Source organism: Abramis brama, assembly GCF_963993115.1.
Source record: "Abramis brama genome assembly, chromosome: 2".
NCBI lineage: Eukaryota > Metazoa > Chordata > Actinopteri > Cypriniformes > Leuciscidae > Abramis > Abramis brama.
Genome location: NC_139964.1, coordinates 60031654 through 60052960, shown reverse-complemented (window position 1 = coordinate 60052960; position 21307 = coordinate 60031654). Strand labels below are relative to the sequence as shown.

Genomic DNA, 21307 nt, shown 5'->3' with positions numbered 1-21307 from the left:
CCAACAAAGTCTGAAACCGAAAAAGGTATAGTTTTCAACTAGTTAGTATACCTTAAACAATGACCAACGGTAGGGAGTAACACACAAGCTGTCCACAGGTGATAGTAATATTATTTATTTAGTAAATCACATCATCAGCTATCAGCTGTCATGTGACTCTCCCTGAGGAAGGCTTATGTTGAAACGTGTCGGAGAGATATCGTAACTTTTTGTATAGCTGTGAGACAATAAAGGCTTTTAATTAATAAGAGTGTTGTGATTATCTAGCTTTTGCTTTTTTGGACTAGTTAGTATACCTCTTTAAATATTACTTCCATGAGTACAACAACCAATATGAATACTGTATATTCAATACAATATTAAAATAAAACATATGGTTTTCCATTATTAACAAGGATGACATTGGGTTTTATTGGCTTCATGCATATAGTGCTTTTGCAATAAAGGAACCTTGAACTTCCATTTGCTAAGAGCAGAGGTTCATAAAATTTGTTCATGCTAGGATCTACCTAAATATGTATAATCAATATCGGGACCCTCTTGTAAAGAAATGTGCTTAGTCAAATCAACCAAAAATAAAAGACTATTGATTATTATTATTACTAAATTTAACTGCAATTCCTAATATATCACAACGTACGTGTGTGCGTGTGTGTTTTTTGGATTGAGATATTTATAAGAATACATATTATACTGTCTGACAAGACAACCAAAACCTTTAATTGCTTTTAAAATGATCTGTATATACATAAATTATATGTATATTGATGAAGCCTTCATTCTAAGAGAAATGTAAGCATTCAAACTGTACCAATTTACATAGATAGAAAAGATATATTATTGTATAAAGAAAGGGTTTCGCATACCCTCCAAAGTACAGATTTGTTACAGGATTTGTAGCGTGTAACCCACCAAATTAAAAACATATATTGATGAATTAATTTAATTTACAAAAATTAAATAATAATAACAATAATAGTTAAAGAAACAACAGTCATTTGCTTTTGCTTTTTGTTTTTCTCATGCATATTCTGCAGCAGAAATACTTGATAACCGCATATATAGTCAGGATTATGAGTGACACAGCAGAAAGCAGGAACAGAATGACATCAACAGAGTGATAAGAGTACCAGGGCATTTTGTAAGAGTCTGTGCGCAAGTGAGTGGCACCTTTGTGCCTCATAACAAACTCAATCCAGAAGATGGCCTTGTCCAGAGGCTTCACTGGGACGTCCTTGTGAAGCCTTGAGAGCCTCTGCATGTTCTCCCGATAAGAGGGCTCATAAAGGACCTCTTTGACAGTTTTAAGGAAGGAGTCCTTATCCACTGTGGCAAAGTCTACATTCTTGGCTACACCCTTTACTCTCATTTTAGAAAGATTATCAGGCTGGTCAAAAATCAGCCCAAATCCAATGATTGGTACCCCGTGGTAGATGGCTTCTTGAATTCCATTGGTTCCTCCATGTGCCACAAAGGCTCTGGTCTTAGGATGACCCAGAAGATCATTCTGAGGCATCCAGTCCATCATTAAGGTGTTGTTCCCTAGTGCAGATGGTCTCTTTCCTTTGTACCTCCAGATGATCTTCTGTGGAAGTTCTGCAAAAGCTTCAGCAACTGCCTCTGCCACATCATCAGGAAGCTGACCAATGAGAGTGCCCAGAGACATGATGATGACACCATGCTCCCCAGAGCTCTGCACAAAGTCCTCCAGATCTTGTGGAAGAGGCTTTGATGGCTTGCACTGAAAACCTCCCATGTAGACGATGTTTGGCATAGTGGGACGCGGGAATTCAAAGATAAAATCAACTCTATGGAGCCACAGATCGGCGCCCTGAAGTAAAGGAAAGTAGGATGTTCCTGGGCCAATGAAGCGTTCACAAAGTGCATTATAATGTGGCGCAAACAGGAAAGCGCCTTGTGCTTCAGTTATGATGTACATCACTACATTCCTCACTCTTTGAAAAAAGCTCATTCGGTCTGATAACTCCACCATTGGAAAAGGAACATAAGAAAGTGGAGAAGGAGCTATTGCAAAATGACCTTCATCATACAATGTCCAACGGACATTGTAGACAATGGGCAGTTTGAGATAATGACCCAATATGACCCCTCCAAACATGGCTGGATCTGTAAGAATCAAATCATATTTGGCTTCTTTTAAAGACTGCATCAGCTGCTGGTCTTCAAACATGTTGACTATCATCTCACTTTCTGTTTTAATCATCTGCAAAGAACTTTCCCACATCTCTATCTCCAGCTTCAGACGAGCCCATGTGGAACCCTTCCTATGAATCTCCATAAGTCTGGATACAAACATATCCAGGAATTCTTCACTAAATCCTCCTTCAGACTTGAGAGTGATTGATGTGTAGTGAGGAGAGAATTCTTTGATGTACCAGCTGTCTGCCATCCGAATGACTGTAACATTGTGACCATTGGCATGAAGTGCTTCAATTAAGATGTTCATGTTGACCCAGTGACTGCCATCCACAGGAAAGACAAGAACCTTCCCACTCTGAACTGGGACAGTCGTCAGCAGGAGGGTTAACATGATTGGCCCAAGCACCTGAAAAACCTGTCCATTCATAGTTCCTGTCGCAAAAAAGAGAACAAGCACATTTTAAAATTAGTTGCATATGTGCATAATTTAAGGACAGCTAGAATTTAGCTGTACCACAAAAAAGAAAAAAGAAGTTAATTAATCACCTATTTTTTTGGCCAGATGTTTTACACGATTTTCACAATAATAATACTTTTTTAAAATTACATTATTTTGTATTTGAGGGTGTTAATATTTATTTTTGTTGCTTATATAAAAATGCATTCTTCTGTATATATTTTAACTGTAAGCGATGACATACTATAGGTTGCAAAGTGTCCACTTCAATTGAACTTGCTTAGTTAGTTAACTGTGGTGCTTGTACAGTTGTAGAAGTCATGTTTCTTTTTTTCTAATTCAGTAAGAACAAAGAAGTGGATATTGCATTCAGTAAACTTATCACAATGACAATAATAGAAGAAAAACTAAAGTCACAGCCATGTGATCTATTTAAACAAAGATTTTGTCAAGTTGCAACAAAAAGTGAAAGCCATAAAATCCCTAACTATTTAGATATTAGAATTTTAACAATTTAGCACAATGTTAAGTCCAGATAAAAAAAAAAAAAAAATCCCACAATACTTTAATAACAACTTCGGGAGACATTTTTGCTGCAATCGTGTCTGTTTATAAGACTGCTAAACGCACCATAGATCTGGCTAAGCCAGTGGTTGCACTGCAAATCGTTCTTATCCGTTACTTTGATGGACTGGGTTGTAAATTTCCTGTCATGCTCTGTTTTTATGCTTTCTAATTTACAATAATGCTCTGAATTTTTAAAGTGACATTGATATAATAAGAACTCTTGTGACAAGAGCTCTTTTTGTTCTATCAAGTGCTGGATTATGGGTACTTGGCCTTTTCTTTTTACTCTGCTCTCAAAACATATTGTGAAAGGGACAACAGGCACTGTGCTCTGTGATCTGGCCACCCAATTTAATGAACAATATATTATTAATTAATACACTGCACTATAATTGGAATCTATAAATTGTTCAAGCATCTGGGGTCAGTACTTTTTTTTTTTTTTTTTTAAGAAAGGATGCATTAAATTGATCAAAAGTGACAGTAAAAACATTTATGATGTTACAAAGATTTCTATTTCAAATAAATTGTTCTTTTAAACTTTCTATTCATTAAATAACCCTAACAAATATATCATGGTTTCCACAAAAGCATATTAAGCAGCACAACTGTTTTCAACATTGATAATAATAAATAATAATAAAAATATTTATTGAGCAGCAAATCAGCATAGAATGATTTCTGAAGGATCATGTGACACTGAAAACTGGAGAAATGATGCTGAAAATTCAGCTTTGATCGATACAGTCGATAACTGAGATGCAAGATGGTGAATATTAGGAAATATCTGACCACTGAATGCTGTGATACACTGCATACAATAAATTACATATTTGTACCTATAGTGAGTAAAGATTATAGCGTAATGCATACAAATATTATTAGAATTAATAAAAATGTATGAAATCACCATATAAAATGTAATTTTAATTAAGAGATCAAACTGAATATTGACTGAAAACAGGTTTGAATATAGTCTAACAGAAACAATACAGCTACTGAGACTCAGGTCTTTAAGTAAAAACACATTGTGTCAATTTAATTAAAAATCATTCACTTTTGCTTTTTGTTTTTCTCATGCATATTCTGCAGCAGAAATACTTGATAACCGAATATATAGTCAGGATTATGAGTGACACAGCAGAAAGCAGGAACAGAATGACATCAACAGAGTGATAAGAGTACCAGGGCATTTTGTAAGAGTCTGTGCGCAAGTGAGCGGCACCTTTGTGCCTCATAACAAACTCAATCCAGAAGATGGCGTTGTCCAGAGGCTTCACTGGGACGTCCTTATGAAGCCTTGAGAGCCTCTGCATGTTCTCCCGATAAGAGGGCTCATAAAGGACCTCTTTGACAGTTTTAAGGAAGGAGTCCTTATCCACTGTGGCAAAGTCTACATTCTTGGCTACACCCTTTACTCTCATTTTAGAAAGATTATCAGGCTGGTCAAAAATCAGCCCAAATCCAATGATTGGTACCCCGTGGTAGATGGCTTCTTGAATTCCATTGGTTCCTCCATGTGCCACAAAGGCTCTGGTCTTAGGATGACCCAGAAGATCATTCTGAGGCATCCAGTCCATCATTAAGGTGTTGTTCCCTAGTGCAGATGGTCTCTTTCCTTTGTACCTCCAGATGATCTTCTGTGGAAGTTCTGCAAAGCTGTTAGAATCAAATCTGGCTTCTTTTAAGGACTGCATCAGTTGCTGGTCTTCCATCATACTTTTTATCATCTCACATTCTTCTTTAAACATCTTTGGAATATTTTCCCACATCTCTATCTCCACCTTCAGACGAGCCCATGTGGAACCTTCCCTCAGAATCTCCATAAGTCTGGATGCAAATCTATCAATGAATTCTTCATCAAATCCTCCAGGGGAATTCAGATTGATTGATGTGTAGTGAGGAGAGAATTCTTTGATGTACCAGCTGTCTGCCATCCGAATGACTGTAACATTGTGACCTTTGGCATGAAGTGCTTTAATCAAGATGTTCATGTTGACCCAGTGACTGCCATCCACAGGAAAGACAAGAACCTTCCCGCTCTGAACAACAGGGACAGTCGTCAGCAGGAGGGTTAATGTGATTTGACCACATATCTGAAAAATCTGTCTGTTCATGGCACCTGCTGTAAAGCAACAGAGTAACAATAATGTTCTGACAGACTTTTGGAACCACTTGAATATATCAAGTTGTAATATTTGTGAAATGTAAATTGTTCATTCAACATTGCATCAGAAAATGTGAATTTTTTTAACAGATTGTGAAATGAAATGCTAGAAAGCTGTGCGGCAGGACTGAAAGGAGTCATAGCAAAGGAGCCACTACACAAGTTTTGCAGTTTTTTGCCACTATTTGCAGTCTAGACGCGTCAACGCTAGTTACCGAAAGTCAGAGCCAGTCTGCAGATTTTAGGCCTTTGGAGTTGACAGATTTTGCAAAATAAATCGTGTAGTATGGGCACAGATGTACGTTTTTTTTTTTTTTTTTCAGACTATGATTTCATTTAGTAGGAAGATATCAAACATGTTTGAAATTTTGAGCAGATTTTAGAACACACATTGTTTTCATTTGTTATGCGTCTATAGCAACAAGCTGTATGTTTCTGCGTGAGTTTGTTAGGCTGTGTGTCCACCAAAGCGTGTTTAGCCAGCTGAAAATGCCAACGTTCCACTGAAAATGCCTTGTTGCAGGTGCTTGAGAACACTTCGGCATGCTGCCTTTTTTCAGTTGAGACGCTATGTGTATACGGAATATCCGCAAAAGTGTTGCTAGTATTAGTATCACTAGTAGTGTTTCAGAATATAAAAATGTCAATAGAATATAAAGTGCTTGCTCTGGCTAGTTTTCAATAATTTTTTTTTCCGGTGTTGTACTTCTTGTTGTCGTCTGTTGCTGTTGTACAAAGAGGATGTGACGGTTGGTCGGTGTGGTATTTGTCCCGCCCTTCCTTCACTTTGATTGGATGGCTGGATAAAAAATAAAAAAATCACCTCCTCACACTGCTGGCGTTTTAAAAAAATGTGCTGCACTCATTTGTGCTACAGTCTGTGTGTATAATACTCTGTTGTATAGTGTGTGATGCCCATTTTTTGTAACCATTAACAAAGTTGCCAAGTGTATGATGTCTAGTGTTTTAAATTCTGTTCAGGTTTTAAATCATGTAGTATATTCCAGTTAGGGCTGTCACGATTCATCGATTAAAGTTGAGTACTCCTCGATTACAATTTACCCGTGTCGAGTGACCGGCAAAATAGTGGAAGTGGCGCATTCCACGGACGAGAATCCATGAACCGTATTATTACGCCGTTTTCTAAAGCTGCACGATATATTAAAACCATTTAAAATCATAATATAGCATAGGTCTATTGTGAAATCACAAAAGCTGTGATTCAGTTAAATAAATATATGCTGCGTTTTTTTTCCACAGAGAACCTTTAATTATTTATGCGTGCAGAATACGTGTTAAAAGTACCTCCGTTCATATGGAATATTTGAGTCGATAATGTTTTTATATATATAAAATAGCTACTGCTGACAAAATTCATATCTCATAAGTTTTAAGCTAATACTGTCATTCAAACATCATACAGTAACCTATTTAAACTTAATGCGTCTTGAATACAACATAATAACACAGTAGTCTAAGTTGCAAACTGTATCTGTGATTCAAAGAAATGGCTCCAAGGAGTCATTCGTGCGAAAATCATTTGGAATGTTATTGATTGACTAAAAAGAATCGACTCATTAGGGTTTGAAGAATCAACTGTATGTGTTTTTCTGAATTCCTGCCATATAACAGTCATTTGTTCAGAAAGTGGGATACAGTGCTTTATGTTTTGATTCACTATAAAGAATCAGCTCATAAGAGTCATTCTTTCGATAAGCGAACAAAGCTGGTCATGCTGTATGTTTTTGTGTTGTAAATGCAGTAAGCAGTGTTGGGAAGGTTACTTTGAAAATGTAATAGGTTACAGACTTCAAGTTACCCTATTTAAAATGTAATAAGTAGTGTAACTATTTCAATTACTTTATTGAAGTAATGTAACTGATTAGATTTGATTAGGCTATTTTTTACTGTAGGCTAACTGTTTTTTGTTTTTTTTACTGTTACTGTAACATTACTGGTAATCATTTTCAAACATTTAAACGAGGCAGGGTTAACCTTACAGTAGTATTCAACACTGATTACTGTCAGACTTTCAAAATCCTTCATCACTTAAATTAATTATAATAATTTAATTTTAAAGCACAGCCACCACAAAATCAGACTTTAGCACCTCTCTTTACTTTGAGATCGTTCTGAGGTTAAATACAGATTCCTGGATGAAAGAATTTTTAAATTTCCAGCACTGTCTAGAACGCATTTTTATCACAAGCCATGGTGGCAAATTTCAGACAGGTCAACAAGGCTTTCGCCGTTTGCAGCACATTTTCCAGCCACATTCGCGCTTCATTCTTGAAATGTATAGTTTGCCTAAAGTGGTGTATACAAACTATGTAGTATATGATGATGACCAGGGATACAATCAGCCCACAGTAGTATGACTCACAAAAGCGGCGTGTTGTCTGCTGGGTTTTATCCTCCTCTCTTTGTTTACTTCCGGGAGTTCCGTTGGAATATTCCCACACGTTAATTCTGACCAATCGAGGAACAGTTTAAAAAATGCGTTCAAAGACACATCTGGTCAACGAGTAATTTGGATACTTCGACTTGGGCACACAGCTCTCAATTATTCTCTCTATATGAGCAAACATGAGTCTGTGAATTGTGGTTTATGTGGATCAGCAGAAACAGTAGAGCATGTACTAATATATTGTAGCCTACTGCTTATGAACATGAGAGGGTATTTCTGTTGGAAGAATTAAGAGAAATGGGGAAGTTAAGAGAAATGGGGATAGTCAAGTCAAGTCATCTTCATTTATATAGCGCTTTTAACAATGTAGATTGTTCCAAAGCAGCTTTACATTGATAATAGGAAATTTAAAGTAAAGTGTTTTGGCTTTATAGCAGCTCTAGAATAAAATTATTGTCCAGCTAAAGTTAGTTTGATTGATTCACTTCCGTCACAGCGATCATTAGTTATTAACTTAGGGGCCGCTAACACGACACCGTTTTAACAGAAAACTCTTAAGTTCTTTCTGCGCAAACCTCAAAAACGCGAACCAGTGAGAACACTGATGGCGTGCACATGTGTATTACGAGTTCAGTCTATAGGTATGCGCGTTTGAATATATGTGCGCAGGCGTGTAGTCCTTCCCTACAAATCAATCCTCAACATACTACTTGTCTGGCCTTAAAATTAATAATACAGAATTTTTATCGCTTCCATGTAGCCACGCGAACCGGAATTATCCTGACAACGCTTTTTCTGTAGAGAGGTAAAGAGAGGGGAGGGAGGCCTTCACAGGGAAGAGCCTAGTTGACATTTCAGGACTGCGCTGTCGTCGCGTCCAGGTGCAGGTCCTTCATCAGATCTGGATACAGCCTGGATCCGGCGGACTGCGGTAAACCTCGGGCTAAACAGAGAGACTAATATTAGCGTAGACGCCATTCTTCTTATGATGTAACGAGTACATCAGGATTTATGGGAAGTGTTCCCGGCTGACCTGATCTATGCAGCCTAACATTGAATTATAGAAGTCTATAATGTATTATCTGTATGCTAGGTCAAAGAGATGTGTCTTTAGTCTAGCTTTGAACTGACAGAGTGTGTCTGCTTCCCGGACAATGTTAGGAAGATTGTTCCAAAGTTTTGGTGCTAAATAGGAGAAGGATCTACCACCAGCAGTCGATTTTGATATTCTAGGTATTATCAACTGGACGGAATTTTGAGATCACAATAGACGTGAAGGACTATAATGCGTGAAGAGCTCGCTTAAGTACTGCAGAGCTAAACCATTTAGTGCTTTGTAAGTAATCAGCAATATTTAAAAATGTATGCGATGTTTAATAGGGAGCCAATGCAGTGTTGACAGAACCGGGCTAATATGGTCATACTTCCTGGTTCTAGTAAGAACTCGAGCTGCTGCATTTTGAACTAGCTGTAATTTCTTTATTAAGCGTGCAGGGCAACCACCCAGTAGAGCATTACAATAATCTAGCCTTGAGGTCATGAACGCATGGACTAATTGTTCCGCATTTGTCAATGAGAGCATATGACGTAATTTAGATATATTTTTAAGATGGAAAAATTTGGTTTTACAGATACTCGACACGTGACTTTCAAATGAAAGATTGGTATCAAAGAGTACACCCAGGTTCCTAACCGATGACGAAGACTTGACAGAGCAGCCATCAAGTGTTAGACAGTATTCTAGATTATTACGTGAGGACGTTTTTTGTCCAATAATTAGAATCTCTGTTTTTTCAGAATTAAGTAGTAGGAAATTACTAGTCATCCAATTTTTTATATCAGCTATGAATTCCGTTAATTTTGTAAATTGGTAAGTTTCGTCAGGGCGTGAAGAAATATAGAGCTGAGTATCATCAGCATAACAGTGAAAACGTCTCGGTTACTGATGTAACCCTCGTTCCCTGAAGGAGGGAACGGGAGACGTAACGTCGACGTGACAACGTAATTGGGATCACTTCAGGGAGCCCTATCAACTTCGAGTGTCTACAGAACGAGCCAATGAACGTTGGCGTGCGTGAATCGCGTCACGCGCCCCCGCCCCGCCGCGCGGGTATAAACAGGAAGCGGGCGCACGCACACATTGTTTTTCACTGAGGAGCCGAGATTTGTGACGGCCATGCAGCGATGGTCAGCAACGGTGGCGACGGGACGTTACGTCTCCCGTTCCCTCCTTCAGGGAACGAGGGTTACATCAGTAACCGAGACGTTCCCTTTCAGTCGCTCACGTTCGACGTAACGTCGACGTGACGTCGTAATTGGGATCCCATGGAAAACGCCACAGTTGCTGCCACATCCAGCGCCCTACGCAAGACTCTCAGACCCCCAACTGCTGGGGCGGAAGACCTGCGTAGAGGGAGTTCAACTGCTGTTCCATTATACCCCACACAGCGGAACTCTTGGATAACACTGGGAAAGCGTACCTTTCCAGGGGAAAGAACGCTGCGGAGCCACATCCTGCCCGAAGGGAGGTAACGTGGAGAATACACATATGGACTGGCCGAAGGGGCAGTGCGACATATGGAATGTCACTGGGGTGGCTCCACCCGAAGGGGGAGACACACCGACAGTGACGGCAGAGCAGACTCTCAGAGGGAAGACACGGGCTCACCGCAGGGAGCTGGTCGTGGAAGAATACACATATGGGATCGCCGCAGGGATCACCACATATGGAACCCAGCCTAGCACAAGTTACACAAGCATACGAGCACTAGGCCTGGCGTCGGACGCTCCGCAACGTCCGACTGCCGAAGGGGTGCGGAGGAACTCACAGGGTTCGCCAATTGGGGAACTCGACTGGAGCAAAAAAGCGCACGTATCCATTCCTAGGAAGGGAGTGGCGCAGCAAGCCGACACTAGAGCGGGAACTTCGGTGTTACCGGCTAGATGAAGCGAGCACACAGGAACAAAAACGGCTCAACACGTAGGCTATAAAACCTAGTGAACGTGTTAGGTGTCGCCCAGCCCGCAGCTCTACAGATGTCTGACAGCGAGGCGCCGTGTGCCAGCGCCCAGGAAGAAGCGACACCCCTAGTGGAGTGGGCTTTCAACCCGGGCGGGCAGGGCACGCCTTGGGCTTCGTAAGCCAAGGCGATGGCATCCACTATCCAGTGGGCCATCCTCTGCTTGGAGACAGCCTTCCCCTTCTGCTGGCCTACGTAACAGACGAAGAGCTTATCTGAGGTCCTGAGGCTTTGCGTTCTGTCCACGTACAGACGCAGAGCACGAACGGGACAGAGAAAAGCCAGGGTCTTTCTGCCTCTGAAGGCAGCGCTTGCAGGTTCACTACCTGGTCCTGGAAGGGAGTGGTAGGAACCTTGGGCACGTATCTGGGCCGGGGTCTCAGGATCACGTGAGAGTTATCCGGGCCGAATTCTAGGCACGATTCGTCAACCGAAAATGCATGCAGGTCCCCTACCCTCTTGATAGAGGCCAATGCAACCAGGAGAACTGTCTTACAGGACAAGATTTTTAACTCAGCTGATTGCAGAGGCTCAAAGGCTGGTCTCTGAAGTGCCGAAAGGACCAGAGACAAATCCCAAGAGGGTATAGAGAGTGGGCGAGGAGGATTCAGTCTCCTCGCTCCCCTCAGGAACCTGACGATCAGGTCGTGCCTTCCCAAAGACTTACCATCAACAGCATCGTGATGTGCGGCAATAGTGGCAGCATACACTTTAAGGGTGGAGGGGGACAGCCTTCGCTCCAGCCCTTCTTGCAGGAAGGAAAGCACGGCTCTGATCGAGCAAGATCGGGGGTTCTCCTCGTGAGAGGAGCACCAGTCAACAAACAGGTTCCACTTCAACGCATAGAGACGCCTCGTAGAGGGGGCTCTAGCGGAAGTGATGGTATCAACTACCGCAGGGGGTAGGTCACCTAGAATCTCCGCTTCCCGTCCAGGGACCAGACATGGAGTTTCCAGAGGTCTGGACGCGGGTGCCATAGAGTGCCCCGTCTCTGAGAGAGCAGGTCCTCTCTCAGAGGGATGGGCCAGGGAGGGGCTGTCGCGAGGAGCACTAGTTCCGGGAACCAGGTCCGGTTGAGCCAATACGGCGCAACTAACAAGACCTTCTCCTCGTCCTCCCTGACTTTGCACAAGGTCTGTGCAAGAAGGCTCACTGGGGGAAACGCATACTTGCGAAGGCCCCGGGGCCAGCTGTGTGCCAGAGCATCCATGCCGAGGGTCCCCTCGGTCAGGGAATAGAACAACTGGCAGTGAGACGTGTCCGGGGCGGCAAACAGATCTACCTGTGCGGTCCCGAAGCGCCTGAAAATCAGCTGGACCACCTGGGGATGGAGTCGCCATTCTCCCAGTAGCACCTGCTGCCGTGAGAGCTCGTCGGTTGCACGGTTGAGCAGGCCCGGAATGTAAATGGCACGAAGCGACCTCAGATGCTTCTGACTCTAGAGGAGGAGATGGCAGGCGAGTTGTGACATGCAGCGGGAGCGTAGACCACCCTGGCGGTTGATGTACGCAACGGTCGCAGTGCTGTCCGTACGGACCAGTACGTGCTTGCCTAGTAGCAGTGTTTTGAAGCGGCTCAGTGCAAGACGTACTGCTAACAACTCGAGGCAGTTGATGTGCCAATGCAGTTGAGGCCCCGTCCACAGACCTGAAGCTGCATGCCTGTTGTACGTGGCCCCCCAGCCGGTGGCAGAGGCATCCGTGGAGACCACAGAGTGCCTGGACACTTGTTCCAGGGGAACACCTGCCCGCAGGAACGAAGGGTCCGACCACAAGCTGAGAGTTTGGCGACAGTGCGGAGTCACTTGGACCCGGCACAAGCCGCTCTACCACGCCCATCTCGGGACTCGATCATGGAGCCAGTGTTGGAGCGGCCTCATATGAAGCAATCCGAGCGGCGTAATCGCGGCTGCAGATGCCATATGCCCCAGGAGCCTCTGAAAAAGTTTCAGTGGTGCCGCTGTTCTGCGTCTGAGTTCAACACTGACTGGACACGGGCCTCGGTGAGGCACGCTGTCATGTTGATCGAGTCCAACTCCATACCGAGAAAAGAGATCCTCTGCCCGGGGGTGAGTTTGCTCTTTTCCCAGTTGACCCAAAGCCATAGGTGGCTGAGGTGACTGAGCACCATGTCCCTGTGTTCGCACAACTGATTTCTCGACTGGGCCAGAATAAGCCAGTTGTCGAGGTAGTTGAGGATGCAAACCCCACGCTCGCACATGGGAGCAATGGCCGCCTCCGCGACTTTCGTGAAGACGCGGGGCGACAGGGCCAGCCCGAAGGGTAAGACCTTGCACTGATATGCCCGCCCCTCGAACGCAAAGCGAAGAAACGGTCTGTGTCGAGGGAGAATCGAGACATGAAAGTACCTGTTTTTCAGGTCGATCGCTGCAAACCAATCTTGGGGACGGATGCATTTGAAAATGTGTTTCTGCGTAAGCATCTTGAATGGTAGCCTGTGAAGGGACCGGTTCAGGACACGCAGGTCCAAGATTGGTCGTAACCCACCACCTTTCTTGGGTACAATGAAGTACGGGCTGTAGAAGCCGGTCTTCATATCGTCTGGAGGGACCGGCTCGATCGCGTCCTTCGCCAGTAGGACTGCGATCTCTGCCCTGAGCACGGGGCATTGTCCGCCAGAACACGGGTGAACAGAATGCCCTTGAAAGCAGGGGGACGCCGGGCAAACTGAATCGCATAGCCGAGTCCTATGGTACGGATGAGCCAGCGAGACGGGCTGGGAAGCGTTAACCAGGCTCCCAGAGACCGAGCAAGTGGGACCAACGGCACCACAGACGTACCCGGGGTTGGGCAGCGCGGCGGAATGCAGGAACCCGACTCGGACGGCACTGCGGCCCGAAGTGGGGTCTGAGTGTGTGGTGCAGCATATACCTGCTTCCGTCGAAGGGCAGAGTGAGTGTGCGGAGGCGTCAGAGCGTCCGGAACACAGCCACTGCTGCTCGCTGGCGATGAAAGAGGGGCTCGGGAGTGACAAGGCATGGCGGCGTCGTCGACTGCCAAGCGCGCCCTCTTGGGGCCCAGAGGTTTCAGAAATTGCTCTTTTTTTGAAAATGTGGGTACCACTGACCCGTGAAGAGCTTGCTCCTGAAGAGCAACTTGATCCACCTCTGGGCCGCCCGTCTCAGGGTCGTTTGCACCGTCGCTTGCCTCCTGGTTTGGCAGCGGCCTGGATGGGCGGGGTCGGCTTCCTACGGTTTGCTCCACGCTGAGGCCTGGATGGTTGCTGCTGCTGCTGGGGCTTAGCGGGAGCGGAGGACGCCGCAGAAGGCCGACCTCGGCGACGAGTAGACGGAGGGTCTGCGGCCGGCGGACGGGTGGGAGCAGCAGCGGTCCGCCGGGGCAGGATGTGCCGGATGGCCTCCGTCTGCTTCTGTGCGGGTGAGAACTGTTGGGCAAAGCTCTCGACCGCGTCGCCGAACAACCCAACCTGGGAAAGAGGGGCATCCAGGAACCGATATTTATCGGTGTCCCTCATATCCGCCAGGTTGAGCCAAAGTTGCCGCTCCTGGACCACCAAGGTGGACATCGTCTGACCGACTGAACGTGTGGTTTCCTTCGTCGCCCGGAGGGCGAGGTCGGTTGCCACACGGAGCTCCCGGAGGAGCTCTGGGTCAGAACCTCCCTCGTTCATGTCCATGAGCGCCTGGGCCTGGTGGACCTGCAAGAGCGCCATGGCGGAAGCAGCCTGTCCACAGGCCTTGTAAGCCTTCGCCGTTAGACCGGCCGAAAACTTACAGGCCTTGGACGGGAGGCGTGGATTACCCCGCCAAGAGGAAGCGGATGCCGGACACAGTTGCATCGCGACTGCCCGCTCCACTGGGGGGAATATCCACATACCCCTTAGCTGCCCCGCCGTCGAGGGTGGCGAGGGGGGAGGAGCCACTAGGACGGCTCCGGGCACTATACGGTGCCTTCCACGTCCTAGAAAGCTCCTCATGCACCTCCGGAAAGAAAGGTACCGGGGCGGCGCACTGAGAACCAGCACGGCCCGCCCCGAGAAACCAATCGTCCAACCGAGAAGGTTCGGGACGTGGTGGAGGGTTCCACGCAAGCCCAACCTTCTCGGCGGCCCGGGAAAGCATAGCCGCCCATTCTGGATCAGTCTCGGACAACGCTACACGCCCCGAGGGGGGCAACGCAGCCGAGTCGTCATCTCCAGAGGACTGAAGCTCCCCCTCCAATGCTGTGATTGACATCTGGTCGTCAGGAGGAGCCCCAAAGGAAACGGTTGGTCGTTCCGGAGAAGGACCAAGACGTTCGCTAAGGGACTCCAATGGCAGCAGCGCTTGTGAGGCGTGAGGGGCCCGCGGAGGTTGACTCGACGGGGAAGCCCTCACGGTAATCCTCAGATCACCCTGGTCATGCACCGAAGTAGGTCTATTCTGCGGGGCAGAATAAACACTAGATCGGGGCATAGGCGAGGGGACTGCACCTCCCTTGAGGTAAGCGAGTCTCGATATAAGCACTGAGATAGTCATATTCCCGCAATGGGAACATGAACTATCCACAAAAGCTGCCTCAGCGTGTTGAATGCCCAAACACGAGAGGCAACTACTGTGGCCATCTGCTGGCGCCAGGGAACGACGGCATCCAGAAACTCACAAGCGGAATGACATCTTGAAAAAGACGCAGGGTCACGCTTGTGTTGCTCTTTTAGTAAAAATAAAAAAGGTAGAAAAAATACTCTCTCAGTGCTGAGGCACCCAGGGGTAGCCGCGGTGTGAATGAACACACAAGGAAACGCCCACCGTACCGACACACACACACACAGACACAGAACAATAGTGCTGTGAAAACAGCAGTTGTGAGCTGCAATGCTCGCGGCCACCGCTGATCACGCCGTCACACCAACACTGTAGGCAGAGAGTAGATCTCTTTGAAGTCTTCAAGGGCTGATTTCTTTGTAGACAGAAGTCTCGCAAAAGCTCGGCTCCTTATCCGAAGTGAAAGACAATGTGTGCGTGCGCCCGCTTCCTGTTTATACCCGCGCGGCGGGGCGGGGGCGTGTGACGCGATTCACGCACGCCAACGTTCATTGGCTCGTTCTGTAGACACTCGAAGTTGATAGGGCTCCCTGAAGTGATCCCAATTACGTCGTCACGTCGACGTTACGCCGAACGTGAGCGACTGAAAGGGAACTAATTCCATGCTTCCTAATGATATCTCCCAAGGGTAGCATGTACAGAGTGAAAAGTACTCTCTTAGTACTAGGTCCTAGTACTGAGCCTTCTGGTAACGCCATAATGAACTTGTGATCGATGAGACATCTCTTCATTTACTGCTACAAACTGATAACGGTCAGATAAGTATGATTTAAACCATGTTAATGCAATTCCACTAATGCCAACATAATTTTCGAGTCTATTGAAAAGAATGTTGTGGTCAATAGTATCAAATGCAGCACTAAGATCGAGTAACACTAATAGAGAGATACAACCACGATCGGATGATGAGAGCAAATCATTTGTAACTCTAATGAGAGCTGTCTCAGTACTATGGTATGGTCTAAATCCTGACTGGAAATCCTCGCAGATATAATTTCTTTCTAAAAAGGAACATAGTTGTGAGGATACCACCTTTTCTAGTATCTTTGACAGAAAAGGTAGATTCGAGATTGGCCTGTAATTGACTAATTCTGTATGATCAAGTTGCTGTTTTTTAACAAGCGGTTTAATCATAGCCAGCTTAAAAGTTTCGTCTTAAAACGTATAGCAATGAATGAATAGCAATGAATGAATCAAATTTTTCCTTAGGGACACTACAATGCACTGCCTGATGCGATACTGTAGTAGACGGTTGCATAGTTATAATTTTCTCCCTGATATTATCAATCTTATAAGTGAAGAAGTTCATAAAGTCATTACTGCTGTGCTGCTTGGAAACTTCTGGGCTTGAAGCTTTATTTTTCATTAGTTTAGCCACTGTTTCAAATAAATACCTAGGGTTTTGTTTATTTTCTTCTAATAGGGTTGAAAAATAAGCAGATCTAGCAGCTTTTAAGGCCTCTCTGTATGCAATCGAGCTCTCTTTCCATGAAATGCGAAATACCTCTAGTTTTGTTTTCTTCCAGTTGCACTCCATTTTTCTGGCTGCTCTCTTAAGGGCTTAAGGGTTTTAAGTCTAAGATAGGAAATCTTAGACTTAAAACACTGCTGAATAATGGCTTGAATCATCATAAAACATAATGCATTCATGAGATACTTAAGAAAGGTATATCTGTTTAACAGGATTTAGACGGTAATCACATTTTTTATTTTTTTATTTTTTTTATTTAGTTCTTCCTATTCCATCAATGGTCCATACTCCAGCCCAGTAGGTGGCGGGAACACATCTGTTGTTTTTTTTCCAACTGCCATAAAACGCCAGAAGAAGAAGAGGAGTGATGTGGATTTTGTCAGGTAACTGAATTTTGGTTTGTTTTACCAACTCGTCAACTGATTCAGACCAGAGCAATCGGTGTGGTGTGAAAAGGAACCAAAACGGCTGAAAAATGCTATACCCTTGGTCAGGAACAAATTAACCAAACTACAGATGTGAAAGAAGCACCCTAAGAAACAATTATTGTATACATTATATATGATTGTCCAAATTTTCTGTTTCAATTCAAAAGTTTAATTAATTTGTTCAGCACATAAATATTAAACAGAAACACTAACAAACAACATTACAATCAAATGCATAGAGATGGTGAAATAATAACATACAGTAAAAGAAAAGGAAAACTTAAATGATAATAAAATCACACATGAGTTTATAGAAATAGAAAGCATGATAGAGCTGACATAATTCATATATGAAATATAGGATAGGTTCTAAAACAATAACACAACTAAAAACATGTGCACAAACCAATAAATCAACATCTATAGATCACCATTTGAAATGAATATCATAATGATTGAAAGCTTTGGTCGTTAATATACAGGAAATGTCTGACCTTAAGTTGCTTAATATCTGAGTAAAAATAAAAAAGTTAAGTCATTCAAGCTTGTTTTTTGCTTTTCTCATGCATATTCTGCAGCAGAAATACTTGATAACCGCATATATAGTCAGGATTATGAGTGACACAGCAGAAAGCAGGAACAGAATGACATCAACAGAGTGATAAGAGTACCAGGGCATTTTGAAAGAGTCTGTGCGCAAGTGAGCGACACCTTTGTGCCTCATAACAAACTCAATCCAGAAGATGGCGTTGTCCAGAGGCTTCACTGGGACGTCCTTGTGAAGCCTTGAGAGCCTCTGCATGTTCTCCCGATAAGAGGGCTCATAAAGGACCTCTTTGACAGTTTTAAGGAAGGAGTCCTTATCCACTGTGGAAAAGTCTACATTCTTGGCTACACCCTTTACTCTCATTTTAGAAAGATTATCAGGCTGGTCAAAAATCAGCCCAAATCCAATGATTGGTACCCCGTGGTAGATGGCTTCTTGAATTCCATTGGTTCCACCATGTGCCACAAAGGCTCTGGTCTTAGGATGACCCAGAAGATCATTCTGAGGCAACCAGTCCATCATTAAGGTGTTGTTCCCTAGTGCAGATGGTCTCTTTCCTTTGTACCTCCAGATGATCTTCTGTGGAAGTTCTGCAAAAGCTTCAGCAACTGCCTCTGCCACATCATCAGGAAGCTGACCAATGAGAGTGCCCAGAGACATGATGATGACACCATGTTCCCCAGAGCTCTGCACAAAGTCCTCCAGATCTTGTGGAAGAGGCTTTGATGGCTTGCACTGAAAACCTCCCATGTAGACGATGTTTGGCATAGTGGGACGCGGGAATTCAAAAATAAAATCAACTCTATGGAGCCACAGATCAGCGCCTTGAATTAAAGAAAAGAAAGATACTCCGGGACCAATGAAGCGTTCACAAAGTGGATTATAAGTTGGAGCAATCATGAAAGCAACTTGTGTTTCAGTTAAGATGTGCATCCAAGCATTCTTCACTCTTTCCAAAAAACTCATGCGGTCTGATAACTCCAGCATTGGTAAAGGAACATAAGAAAGCGGTGAAGGAGCTATTGCAAAATGAGCCTCACTGTAAACTGTCCAACGGACATTGTAGACAATGGGCAGTTTGAGATAATGACCCAATAGTACACCTCCAAAGTTGACGGGATCTGTTAGAATCAAATCATATTTGGCATCTTTAAAAGACTGCATCAGCTGCTGGTCTTCAAACATGTTGACTATAAACTCACTTTCTATTTTATGCATCTTTAAAATATTTTCCCACATCTCTATCTCCAGCTTCAGACGAGCCCATGTGGAACCCTTCCTCAGAATCTCCATAAGTCTGAATGCAAATCCTTCAAAGAATTCTTCACCAAATCCTCCAGGGGAATTCAGAGTGATTGATGTGTAGTAAGGAGAGAATTCTTTGATGTACCAGCTGTCTTCCATCCGAATGACTGTAACATTGTGCCCTTTGGCATGAAGTGCTTCAATCAAGATGTTCATGTTGACCCAGTGACTGCCATCCACAGGAAAGACAAGAACCTTCCCGCTCTGAACAACAGGGACAGTCGTCAGCAGGAGGGTTAATGTGATTTGACCACATATCTGAAAAATCTGTCTGTTCATGGCACCTGCTGTAAAGCAACAAAGTAACAATAATGTTCTGACAGACTTTTGGAATCAGTTGAATATATCAAGTTGTAATATTAGTGAACTGTAAATTGTTCATTCATCATTGCATCTGAAAATGTGAAATTTTTTAACAGATTGTAAAGTGAAATGCTAGCAAGCTTTGCGGCAGGGCAGCTGCACTGAAAGGAGCCAAGCCACTACACAACTTTTGCATTTTTTTGCTACTATTTGTAGTCTAGACGCGTCAACGCTAGTTACCGAAAGTCAGAGCTAGTCTGCAGATTTTAGGCCTTTGGAGCTGACAGATTTCTGAAAAAAATCGTGTAGTATATGATGGGCACAGATTTACGTTTTTTTTTCAGACTATGATTCTATTTAGTAGGAAGACATCAAACATGTTTGAAGTTTTTTAGCCGGTTTTAGAACACATTGTCTTGTTATGACAAGCTGCATGTTTCTGCGTGAGTTTGTTAGGTTGTGTGTCCACCAAAGCGTTTTAGCCAGCTGAAAATGCCAACGTTCCACTGAAAACGCCTTGTTGCAGGCGCTTGAGAACACTTCGGCACAGTGTCTTTTTTCAGTTAAGACGCTATATGTGCTGATACGGAATATCGAAAGTGTTGCTAGTATTAGTATCACTAGTAGTGTTTTCTTAATATAAAAATGTCAATAGAATATAAAGTACTTGCTCTGGCTCTTGTTTTCAATGATTTTGTTCCGTTGTTGTGCTTCTTGTTGTCGTCTGTTGCCGTAATACAAAGAGGATGTGATGGTTGGTCGATGTGGGATTTGTCCCGCCCTTCCTTCACTGTGCTTGGACGGCTGGGTAAAAAGAGACAATAATGAGCCTGCATTTCACCCAAAGTTGAACATTCTTCAACTCTCCACGACCAGAAAAAATGGCGAGCGCTCAGCGTGAAATAGACGCTCAGCGCCTCGTCACGCTGCCGGCGTTATAAAAAATGTGCCGTTCTCATTGAAAACACAAGCCTTGGTGTTCAGAACGTTTTGAAAGTTTCTGTGTATAATACTCTGTGTTGTTTAGTGTATGATGCCCATTTTTTGTAACCATTAACAAAGTTAGCAAATATGATGCAGTGTTTTAAAAATCTGTTCAGGTTTTAAATCATGTAGTGTATTACAGCCTTAAGGTGATTGTCTTATAGAATAAAAAAAAATAAAAAAAGCAATATTGAATTTTTTGACAAGACACAACATTTAGCTCTGGTAACCAAGAACATATACTTACTTGGTTTGTTAACTATGGCATTCAAACCTGTAATAAAGGAGAAAAAAAATCACCCATATGAACATAAAAAAACCCCCCAGCTTTCGCAAGGCAAATGTCAAATGAAAATCTCAAACATTCTTTCTAATTGGTGTGGAAACAGCAAACATATCTACTTGTAATATTAAGTACTATTGTTCCTTGTGATCTCTATGCTGTTCATTATAAAAAAATATATTCTTACTTATGAATATGTAGCAGATCGGCCTGGAATGTAGCGTAACTAACAAAACTACAAGCATTTACTGTGTATTGGTCTCATTGTGCATGCTGATACAGTCTTTTAACTGTCTTTAACAGGGCAAAGGGCATTTACCTGCACAGCCCTAGTTAATAAGCTACCATTTAAAATTGTACTTGTAATTTTATCTTAGTACTGACTAAGTTCACTGAAGCTATACTTAAAGGTCCCGTTCTTCTTGATCCCATGTTTCAAACTTTAATTAGTGTGAAATGTTGCTGTTAGAGCATAAATAATATCTGTAAAATTATAAAGCTCAAAGTTCAATGCCAAGCAAGATATTTTATTTAACAGAAGTCGCCTACATCGAACGGCCCGTTTGGACTACATCCCTCTACTTCCTTCTTTAATGACATCACTAGAACAGTTTTTTGACTAACCTCTGCCCACAGGAATGCTC

At 43.6% G+C, this 21307-nt stretch overlaps 4 protein-coding genes across 9 annotated transcripts in view; 1 reads left to right on the top strand and 3 right to left on the bottom strand.

Moving 5' to 3' along the window:
* The window catches only part of elfn1b (extracellular leucine-rich repeat and fibronectin type III domain containing 1b), a 110796-nt gene that overhangs the window by 45538 nt on the left and 43951 nt on the right, over positions 1 to 21307 (top strand). The window lies entirely within an intron of this gene.
* LOC311068542 (UDP-glucuronosyltransferase 2C1-like) overlaps positions 48 to 21307 on the bottom strand; it is a 32793-nt gene continuing 11533 nt past the window's right edge. The window contains exons 1-2 of one of the 3 annotated variants that reach the window (XM_084091046.1): positions 20064 to 20192; positions 48 to 2592 (exon numbers count right to left, since the gene is read on the bottom strand). In XM_084091046.1, coding sequence (XP_083947172.1) covers positions 995 to 2587 — 1593 coding nt within the window. In that variant the 5' untranslated portion in view covers positions 2588 to 2592; positions 20064 to 20192 and the 3' untranslated portion in view covers positions 48 to 994. Of the gene's footprint in view, positions 2593 to 20063; positions 20199 to 21307 lie in introns of those variants that run through there. The other 2 variants (XM_084091045.1, XM_084091047.1) reach the window with 2 other exon arrangements.
* On the bottom strand, positions 2788 to 6343 carry LOC311068584 (UDP-glucuronosyltransferase 2C1-like). Its single transcript, XM_084091115.1, has one exon. It carries the CDS (start codon positions 5299 to 5301, stop codon positions 4234 to 4236), a length of 1068 nt encoding a protein of 355 aa, XP_083947241.1. The 5' UTR covers positions 5302 to 6343; the 3' UTR covers positions 2788 to 4233.
* On the bottom strand, positions 17045 to 20198 carry LOC311068500 (UDP-glucuronosyltransferase 2C1-like). 3 transcript variants are annotated; one of them, XM_084090980.1, is made up of 2 exons: positions 20068 to 20198; positions 17045 to 19380 (listed from the first exon to the last, which is right to left on the bottom strand). In XM_084090980.1, the coding sequence occupies exon 2, from the start codon at positions 19370 to 19372 to the stop codon at positions 17777 to 17779; it is 1596 nt and encodes a 531-aa protein (XP_083947106.1). In that variant the 5' UTR covers positions 19373 to 19380; positions 20068 to 20198; the 3' UTR covers positions 17045 to 17776. The 3 variants fall into 3 exon arrangements, with proteins under 3 accessions (XP_083947106.1, XP_083947108.1, XP_083947107.1); XM_084090982.1 differs by having other exon boundaries at positions 17045 to 19377; XM_084090981.1 differs by having other exon boundaries at positions 20064 to 20194.

Coding starts and splice junctions, on each gene's coding strand:
- LOC311068584 (XM_084091115.1), bottom strand. CDS start 5,301: ATGAACAGACAGATTTTTCAGATATGTGGTCAAATCACATTAACCCTC.
- LOC311068500 (XM_084090980.1), bottom strand. CDS start 19,372: ATGAACAGACAGATTTTTCAGATATGTGGTCAAATCACATTAACCCTC.